Genomic DNA, 10,798 nt, shown 5'->3' with positions numbered 1-10,798 from the left:
AATATTTGTCATTAGCCAAGCTGAATAAAGTTTCACAAGACTACAATATTTTATTAAGAGGAGACAGACAACACAACCACATCTTACAAAATGCAGCATTAGAGTTAGGTCATGAAACCCACCAATGGAATGTGAAATCAAAAGCATTTTCTTCAGTGTCTGGTACTGTTTTTGAAAGCCTTTGTTATCCCTAAAGTATCAGCCTTATAAATTCAGAGGTTCATAAGTAAGTACTAGGCAATCAGTCTATAGACTGTTTCAATGCTAGCCAAAAAACCTTGTTCAAAATTTCCCCTCTAGCCTCATGGAGGGTAAGGCAAAATAGACAGGGAGAGAATTTGACACTGCCCATCCAATTATCTAGGTTTACCCCGAAGGTGGAAAGGATGTTAATCTGCTCAACATGTAGGGAAAGTTTGTTCCAGAGGTGAGGGATATACTGGGATATGAATCTATCATGCCAACATGTCTTATTTATCTGCTGATGAAGGCTTAGTTCCTTTAATCAAGTATTTGATGTGTCATTAGTTCTGCAAAGGAATAGGCTGGAGAGACAGGTATGTATCCCAGAGATTACCCCGTCTCTGGAACAGGCTCCCCATCCATGTGAACCAGAGTTCCTCTCTAACCCAATTCAAGTGTAACTTGGTCAACTGGATGGAGAACAGGACATTCATCCCTGGCTTGGCACCCATGTCTCTAATGGACACAGGCAACCTGTAAATGCTTCATCTTCCAGCCCCCTGCTTATAAATGTTTCATTTCCCAAGCCCCTGCTTACACTTATGAAGGGTACCAGAACTTGACAAAGATTTGAGATGCATAGCTAGGCTTAAAAAGCCCCTTGTTGTTGTTAGCCTAGTAAACATCTATGAACCATTGAACCTTTGAACCTATGAAGTAGATTGAATAGGGTTGGACTCGAAAGGTGTATTCCTAATATCAGAAGAATCATGGGTTTGTCTTTTTAAATATTTTAGCCTTAGCTCTTTTTGTTTTTGAGCCTATGTAGACTTTTTTGTTGTAAAAAGAGTTACAAAACATTAACATTAAATTCCCAGACTTGCATTCATTTTTACAGTGTTTACACCTCTTTATATTGTGGGTAACTCTTATATAAATACTTAGAATAAAATCTTTAGAAGTAATTTGTAGGTCACAGGTACACTTATTTACATTATATTATTATAATATACTTATTTCTTAATAGTGGTAATGAGTGGATGGAGATACTAAAGAATGAATAAAATATATTTACAGAATCAGAAAATTATGTTAAACTGACCAAACTGTTCAGAAAACAAAATTATAATCAACTGATCAAAAGTTCTTATGTGGCAAGAAGTACTGAAGATGACACCCGCAAATGTCACTTGTGCAAGAAGTTCACACCTGCTTGTCATTATTGTATTCAGTATGACATTTGCACTGGCTCATGTAAGGGAGTAAAGAACTGAGAAAACTGTCTGGATCCATAGCTACACCAGTGAGGTTACGCCTGTATGTGATTTATTAATTTATTTCTTTAGCATTTGTTTACCAGGGATAGTCTGACTAGGATAACTACCAAGCTCCTGTTCAGTGGAGGCCCGGGAATAAAAGCTGCTACACATCAAAACACACATTCATATATTACATTACATTTCAATTGGTACAGTAGTATATGAATATAGTATGGTGAGCATGGCGTAGTCTTAATATATTATGTTAGCCATAAATTGTGTTGACTATACATCAGAAAGTACAGACACAGCAAGAAACCACATGTGGCAGTTTGAAGTGAGAAGGGAACATGACTATACCTTATTGTAATTATCGCTTACTGACGTACTAGTGAAAATGGTGGTAAAATAGCAGAAATTATACAGATATACACTTTGCAGGAAGTTAAGAGTAAAAGAGGTCAGAGGTCAGAGTTTAGACTATCACGTGTAGTAGAGAGGAGTACTGCTGTGTCCACGGTGGTTATGATTTACTGCCACATTGATCCTCCTTGAAGCAAAACATGATGTTTTAGCTTATGGCACAATTACATCAGCAAAATGATGACCAGCCTTCTGAAAGCTGAGAGAAATCTCAAATTTTTGTGCACAGTAAAAGTCATATTTATGTTTGTATTTAGTATATGAGCCATACCACACTGCCTATAGAAGTGCTCATTTTAAACACTGATATAGTAGTGAAGATCTGTTACATTTTACACCTTAAAAGCAGACATGGAACTCTCGGACACCTTGCAAACCACACATTGTGACATGAGCAGACTGTAAAAGAATATGCCTTGTATTTAACCACACAATTACCAGACGTCTTCAGCACAAAATCAGAGCACACTAAGAGCATTTGTAACTCAAATGACTGACTTTACAATATCAGTGCTAGTGCTATGGGTAGCGGTCACTGACAGCACAGCCCAGAAGTCACATTTGCAAAGACAGCACTGTCAATGTTTATTTAATCAACCTGAAACAAGTGTACTAACATTTGTCTAACACTCTCTAATTCCATCTTCATAATCTCATAAGTACACCTTTTGTAGAACTCATGGGCTATTTAATAAGTCAGGGAAAACTTTTAGAGTGTTACCTAGCAGTGCTCACAAAGATCTAAGACAGAGTCCAGCCAAATGATAAGCACTATATTTAAATAACATGGTAGCATCGCTCATTAATTAACAGAAATGTGCATAACTTTCTGCATATATACTGACCTAAGCAGTTATTGACAGAGGGAATTATTTCTTCTCCAGTATTTCTTGTTCTTGTTTATTGTATTTTTCTTGGCAAATATATGAATATATGTGATTGTGGCTAGCAGCAGATACATACATTTCCATTATTCTTGTTATAAAGGTTTACATCTGGCCTCCAATATGACAACAGTACATCTTCAGGCTAACAAAATGGTGTCATATAAGATAATCTGTTCACTTTGAATGAGCAGAAGGAAATTAAGATAGTACTTCGACCCAGATGACCCTGGATGACCATGCTTCCTCCAATGGTGATGATGCTTGTTTGCACCACAGGCATCAACATTTAATCCTGGAATGGAATATTGGCTGGCAATAACATACAATTTTGAGTGAGATATCCATTATTATCAAAAGCAACCGTACTTAAAGGTGCATCATAGGAACTTCTCCATAAGAGTACCAAAACATAGCTGAAATTACTGTCAGGTAATGAATGTATGTCATCACCAAGCAGCCACTGCTATTACTGAATGATCTCTTCCATTTTATTTCAGCTGTTTCATTTCCTGAAAAAAACAAGATTCCAAATGAACAAAGAGAAAGAATTCTTTTTTGATGCCAATGGCAATCCTCCAGCTGTGTATGATATCTTAAACTGGCAGGCAACTGATGAGAGCTACTTCCAGCAAGTGAAGGTGGGCCAATATGATTTTGCTGCCTTGCCAGGTCAGGAATTTGTGATTAACAAGACAAATATCATATGGAAAACCCATGATGGACAGGTAGGAAACTTTTATGGTTGCATAAAGTCTGCTTTAAAAAATACCAGGCACTTGTTTATTTGCTTTTGGTATGTTATATAAGATATAGTAATTTAACTTACAATGACACAGCTTTACACTGTGAGGTATAGACTTGGAGTGTTATAACACTGATCACCCCAAGACAGTTTGACATTTGAATATCTGCCTCACTGAGATGTTACTGGAGTTGGGAACAGCAAAGAATATACTTAATTTATCTGGAAATGTACTGGATGAGAAATATAAATTGCAGTTAACAATCCAAATCAGGAAGTGAAAGGAAACAGGAGAGACAGAGAAGGATGGAGGAAGAGAGGGACAGCACAGTGCCGGCTACTTATTTTATTTAGACTTTCACAGGTTGGCAACCATTTAAGATGATTGCAGAGCTGTGCCATCATGCACTCCCCAGAGGACACCATGAGTCACCAAGAGGGCCTGTCCCAAAAAATAGCTGGTGCCAAAACCATGGACTAAAACTAAATGGCAAGAAGTGGATAACTGTATCCTTTGTCAGGCATTACTCCCTTTGTAGCTATCACATTGACAATATAACCCTGAAAACTAAACTCATACTTAGAGACCTGGGCATACTTCTCAATGGTACCAAATTCCTTGGGATTTACCAGTTTTGAGGGCAAAATAATGAGGTATCATGAATTCCCAAGTGGCCCCTTCAATTTTCAAATCTCCCAGTTGTTTTTTTTTTTTTTTATTAAGTTGTTGCTGATGTCATCACATGCAGGGAGTGCTTAATGACATCAACTTCATGCCAGACTGCCAGCATGTTGGAATTTGGCTAGAATGTGAGGGGTGTGTTTACAGTACTCTATTTACTTTTTTCTTCTTCAACGTTCGGTTATTCATCAGACGTCAACTTGTTAAGGTAATTGCCTGGATGATCTGGATGCTTGCTTGACCACACATACTTGTTAAGTTGCGGACCAGTGAACATAGTGGGGACAGGACCTCAGGTCAACTCTCTCGAGTTTTTCGAGATTTTTTTTTTTACTTTTAATTAAGGTCCGTACATAGCCATAGTCTGTACACAGTCCATCCACTCTGTACTACTATTACTAGTAATACTTTTTACTTAGTTAAGAGTTAAGTGCAACAGCAGCTGCAGTCGAGCTGCAGAGCAGAGTGCATAATTGTAAACTCGGAGGGGTCCACCCAGGCCAGTGACATAACCTTTTGTTTCTTTGCAGTGCAGTGACACTCACCCTGACCCTGTCTCCAGAAAATGAGAAAATTTATATCGACTAGCTCCTCCAGGTAAAAGTTTCACTGACTGCTAAAATAATTACATGTAAAGGGCTGACTTACTAGGATGGATTGGAGCTAAAATTATTTGCTTCTTTTGTTTCATATGTTTACTATGTTGTCCAATTTTTGTACCATATGTGTTTATTTCTCTTGCCTGGATATTTTGCACCATAAATTCCTCAGGTTGATGTTGCATAACTTCTCTGTTTTTGAACTAAATTTAACCAAGCTGTGAATAAAAAGGTGTTTTCATCCAGATCACCCACTGAATTAGTTAGTTAGTTAGTTAGTTAGTTAGTTAGTTAGTTAGTTAGTTAGTTAGTTAGTTAGTTAGTTAGTTAGTTAGTTAGTTAGTTAGTTAGTAGCTAGTTAATAAGCAAAACAAGATGGATGGCATGCTGGCTCAGTGATCAGGGGCTCTGCCTCATACTTCCATGATCTTGGATTCAGTCACTGCCGGTATGTAGTCTGCAAGATCTCCCAGTGTCTTTGTGGGCTTTATCAAGGTACCCCTGGTTCTTCCCCAAAACATCCAGATTGAGTGACTTGTGTAAAATGCTCACATATACTGCATTCACATTTCCCTAGTGGCTGAAAAGAGCCTAAGGTGATCAAATCATTATTCCAATTAAGAAATGAAAAATAAACCAACATAACAAAACAAACAAATAAATAAATAAGCAAACAAACCCAATAAGTAAACACATAAGTATGAAGGTGCCATTGTAAGTAGAAGATTCAAATGTGAACAAAGTACAGGCAATAATATTAGAGAGAAAGGAAGAGCAAATACTGATGTGCTGGCAGTAAATGTGAGAGTGGAAGAGTACTCATGAGGAGCAGACAGGAACACAATGAGCCTAGAAAGGAGATAACTGGGAAAGGTATGGGCAAGAACTTGTTCGGAACCATCAATGGAGTAGTAGCATTAATTTAAAGTTTTTATTTGTTTCACTAAGATGCTAATATGTGGCCCTTCAGTTAAATCAAATGGTTTGTAGAATATTTACATAGTTGTGTTTATTAACAAGTGATTTTATGGTCTTTGTTCTAAATAAAAGAGCATAGGAGTGCTGCATTAACCTATAAAGGTTTAGTCTGGAATGCCACTACATTCGTTAATTGTACTGTTAACTGCTGAATTGCCATGCTAGTATGAGTTTAATTTACAATGTCATTAAATCTGAAATGCACAGAACTAGTGAAATGCGTATCTGGAATGATAGGTATTTTTGAACTCTGGCAAGTTTAGAATGCTAATGCATAAATGAGGAATAGTTGCAAATTAATAATTAGGAATGTTTACAGAAAAAAAAAACTGTCCTCTTTCTTTTAAATACACAAATTCTTAGGTTGTGTTACCATATTAATTCTATGTGCCCACAGCTTGACCGCAATGTTTCTTTGGAAATGTTGCATTGTTCTGGTTATATTTTGTGTTTAATATTTTATCTGGTCTTCAATCTGCATTTAAATGTTGGTATCCCACAATTCCATTGGAGTGGGTGGGGTTACTTAATTATCTATGCACATTTATGTTAATCAGAATACATATTTTTGGCCAGTTGTACCTACTTTTCATGGGCCTTTGTCCAGATTTTTGATGATTTCAGGTTGAGAGGTATGGACCTGGGAACCTATGTTCATAATGAACTGTCCTTTGGTCACCACCTACCTACTACTGTAAATAAGTCCTTTTTCATTGCACGGCTTATATGTAAAGGTAGTGCATCCAGATTCAGGAATGTAATTGTTCCACATTGCTTAGGCTGATCATTGAGCAGAATACCCCTTTCAGTATGTACCTGTCCAAACACTTGCCACAGTTGGAATGACTGCAATGCTTTCTCACTAAAAAAAAAAAAAAAAAAAAAAAAAAAAAAATTAAGGACCACCTAAATCATAAAAACTATACAGACCTTCTTAAAGCCTTGTCCCTCCCCTCTGTATGATGCAGGCTGCTGTGAGGTGACCTATGCCTAGTGTATATAGCTTCAACAGACCCTGTTCTGTCAGACCTATCGCACATTCTCAAGCCCAATGGTATTATAAACACCCACTCAAGGAATCTCAATCTCGTTTGCAAAACAAATAAATATGTTGGCGGGATAGATTTGTATCACAGAAAATATTGCCTTGATGGAATTGCCTTCCACTCCACCTAAAACACAATGCTTCCTTACTCGATTCAAAATATAATTTGGATGAGGATATGGATCACTAACAATTCACAACTGGTTTAGCACCCCTGTGCTTCACGGATAAGGGAAATATGTTAATGTCCCAATATATCCTTGTTTGGTCCATATCTGGGTTATTTGTATAAAAAATTTAAGGGTTAAAAACCATGGGAATGTAAGGCTAGGCTTCTTTAGGTCCTCACAGATCAATAGGCCCAGTAAGCACTTAGGAACCTATAAACATATAAGTTCCTTATCTTCTTTAAGCAGCACCATGTTAACATATGGCAATTGTTTCAGTACACAGGGACGTCGGGAGGCATATGCACTGTACTGATTTCAGTACAACTTATTTAGAAAGGGGGTAGCTTTTTAACTAAAAAAAAAAAAAAAAGCGTTGGCTCTTTAAGGATGCTTTTTGGGTGTGGTAGCTTTTCAACTAAAAAAAACATTGGCTCTTTAAGGATGCTTGCTGGGTGTTGTGGTGAAGGCGAACGGGAGCTGACGTCATGTCCGGCTGGCTGCGAGCGGGAAATTAGCTTGAATGGAGCGATCGTTCGTTAACAGATAGGAGTGTGAGCAGGGAACGGATCAGGAAAGTATGGAGCAATCAGGTAAGGAAAGTATGTGTGAAACAGATCGGGAAAGTGTGTGTGTACGCTTATGTTATTTATTAATTTCTAGAGGTTCCATTCATTTCTGTATGAGTGAGAAAGTGTGTGTGTGTGTGTGTGTGTGTGTGTGTGTGTGTGTGTGTGTGTGTGTGTGTGTGTGTGTGTGTGTGTGTATATATGTATGCGTGTAAGCTGAACTAGCCGTTCTGTTTAAATGAGAGATAAAGTGCATGTGTGTGTTAGTTACTGTGTGAGAGAGTAGGTGTATGTGTGTACAATTATATTATTTATTCTGGAGGTTCTATTTGTTTCTGTAAGAGTGAGAAAATGTGTGTGTGTGTGTGTGTGTAATTTGAACTAGCCGTTTTGTGTGAATGAGAGATAAAGTGCATATGTGTGTGTTTGAAAGCATAAGCTGAAATTGGTAAGCTCATGTCTCACTGTCAGTTGCATGAATGTGGTTAAGTCCATTCCTCTAACACATTTTTGCTAAACACTGATAAAAATATAGTGCAGATAAGTGCAAGATACATATTACATGCGCTGGCTGTTCCCATATGCAGCAAAAGCAGTTACTCTGCCTCTGCTTTGTGAATTAATGCTTTTTATAGCTATTAAAATAAGTAATTTGTAAATATTATACAACACTAAGTATCTGTGGCCTCAAAATGATTTGGCATGTTCTTTCTGTAAAAAAGTTATCTCGGTATGCTGTCCTGGCTTTCTTTCCTCCTCTGTCTGCATACTGGGATGGGAGGTGAGAAAAGCACATCTGCAGAATAACCTACAGGATACTTAGGTAATTGTGACATAGCAAAAGAGGTGTGTGGTATTTCTAGAAATCTGAACTAGAATAACCTGACACATTCCATATATCCCTGCACAATATGGTGGTACCACAAGAGGAACAGGGAGATGGTGTCTACTGTCATAATCAAAGATACACCAACAACAAAAAGGCATCCAACTGAAAAAAAATCAATGATTTTTTCAAAGTAGTAAGATATTTATTGTGTTTATTACTGTTGCCCATTTCCTGTGTGTGTGTGTGTGTGTGTGTGTGTGTGTGTGTGTGTGTGTGTGTGTGTGTGTGTGTGTGTGTGTGTGTATGTGTGTGTGTGTTCAACATACCTCTTAACTGTCCAGATTGAGCCTCATAGTTTTGGACTGTTTCTCATAAAATTTGTGGGTTTCTGGCAAATCACAGAGGACTGGAGTTAGTATATTCTTCAGAAAGTACATTCCAGCACATATCCTGTTATTCTAGCAACTTTCTTAGTTAAAAAGAGCAATATTTAAAATCTATCCCTATCATACCTCTCAACTGTCCAGATTTTCACAGAATGTCCAGATTTTTGCCTCATATTTGTGTTCCATTTCTCCTACGATTGGTGATTTTCTTGCAAATTTACTGGCTAACCATTGAGGACTGAAGTGTGAAAATAATGGCAGGCATTTGAATTTCAAACTCCACATGCTTCAGAAAATTCATGCTAATGTAAAACCTGGAATTATATCAACTTTCTAAGCCTGTAAGGGCAATCTTTAAAAAGTTTTCCTATTTTTGGGCCTTTGTCTCTCCCATAACTACTGGCTTTGTCCAGATTTCTTGCTTGAAGAGGTTGAGAGGCATGATCCATATTTTGGGCCATTGTATCTCCATTATTTCAGGCTTTGTCCAGATTTCTTGCACTATGAAAGTGAGAGATATGCGCACCTCTCATCTGTCCAGATTTTTACAGAATTCCCTGATTTTTGCCTCATATTTTTGGCCTGTTCCTCAATATTTGTGGTTTTCTGGCAAATCACTGAAAATTGAAATAAATAAATGTCTTACAGCTGAGCTGGGCTTCATTTCCTTTAGAAAATGCATGCTAAGACAAATGTTGTTCTAGTAATCTTCTAAGTCTGTAAGAGCAATTTTTAAAATCTGTCCCTGTTTTAGGCTTTGTCCAGATTTCTTATGCTAACAGGTTGAGAGGTATGAAGGTATGGTGTGTAATGCTCTAGTTAAGGGGGAGGGCAGGTTAGTCACTTAACTTGATCAGGCTTGACCCTGTAACTTGGTTACAGGAGACAGAGCCTGAATTCTCCCTACCAACTACCAGACTGCTGAAGGAACTGTGAGCTCCAACGAAGACAAGAGCCTGACTACCAGACTGCCGACAGAATTGTGAGTTTGGGTTTCAATACATTTTCAGGGTATTATGAGTTTCAGTGCATTTTCAAGGGACTGAGCTTCATTTAATTTTCATGGAATTGTGAGTTTCAAGGGAAGATAAATTTACTGTTGCTCATGCTAAGTCTGTTTTCAGTGTGCCACTAACTGTTTTATCAAATGGCCGTCACTATTTGTGTTGTAAAATTTGAAAGCACTGTTAATAGCATAATTGCCTTTGGTGCAGAAGGCTGTGGATTCTACTCCCACACTATTTGGATGGAGTGCTGGTATTGCAGTGCCATTTTGATTGCGGATTATTTGGTGCATTTTAAGGGGGTATAGGGGTTCTACACTCCTGAGTGTGTCCTCCTTTGTATAAGATGCCTAGTAACTATGAACTTCTTGTTGGTTTGTCAGTCATTCCCTATTGCAATATTACCAATTTACCATTTTTTAATGTAACATAGGCAATTAATTCTTCAAAGGCAGCAGGCACTGAATTTGTACATGAAACACCTGAAATGCTAAGTTGTTTGCCAGTAGCAACCACTTCATTAGTTATAGATCTCCTTAATGTAGAATTATCTAGACAACTTTTACTTCTGCAAAGATTATGCTTTTTGAATAATATTGATGGATTGTAATGATGGAAATTTTAGTGGCATTTTATGGTCGTAATTTTCAGAAATGGGTAGTTTTATCATTATTGTTTCATTGCTTTCTAGAAGAATGTTCATAAGTACAAATTTAAAACACCATTCTAACAAATTGTGATGTATTATACAAGGAATATAATTCATAATGAGGGTGAATCAAAGAACACATACATGTGCGCATGGCCCTATAAATGTGTGCAAGGAACCCATGGTTTAAAAACAGTTCAAAGCTAAACGTGATCCTCCACTGTCAGATGCATTTTCTTTTAAAGTGGATTTCATGCCATTTCAGTGAATGTGAGTTTCAAGGGCAGAGAAGTTTATTGCTCATGCTAAGTCTGTCTTCATTGTGAGACTGTATTGTTTAGCAAATGGCTATCAGTGTTAGTGCTATTTTATTTCAATATCTGTAATCATTGTAGA

General features: G+C 37.4%; 1 protein-coding gene across 1 annotated transcript in view; it reads left to right on the top strand.

Annotated features, from left to right (window-relative positions):
• Positions 1–3,282: 3,282 nt before the first annotated feature.
• The window catches only part of LOC122816204 (vomeronasal type-2 receptor 26-like), a 189,823-nt gene continuing 182,307 nt past the window's right edge, over positions 3,283–10,798 (top strand). Inside the window, exon 1 of the mRNA XM_044088952.1 lies at positions 3,283–3,477. Coding sequence (XP_043944887.1) covers positions 3,283–3,477 — 195 coding nt within the window. The remainder of the gene's footprint in view (positions 3,478–10,798) is intronic.

The sequence above is a fragment of the Protopterus annectens genome, chromosome 12.part0 (assembly GCF_019279795.1).
Source record: "Protopterus annectens isolate FY-2018-M chromosome 12.part0, PAN1.0, whole genome shotgun sequence".
Taxonomy (NCBI): Eukaryota; Metazoa; Chordata; order Ceratodontiformes; family Protopteridae; genus Protopterus; species Protopterus annectens.
The sequence above is the reverse complement of the archived record's forward strand: the minus strand, read 5'-3'. Positions and strand labels throughout refer to the sequence as shown.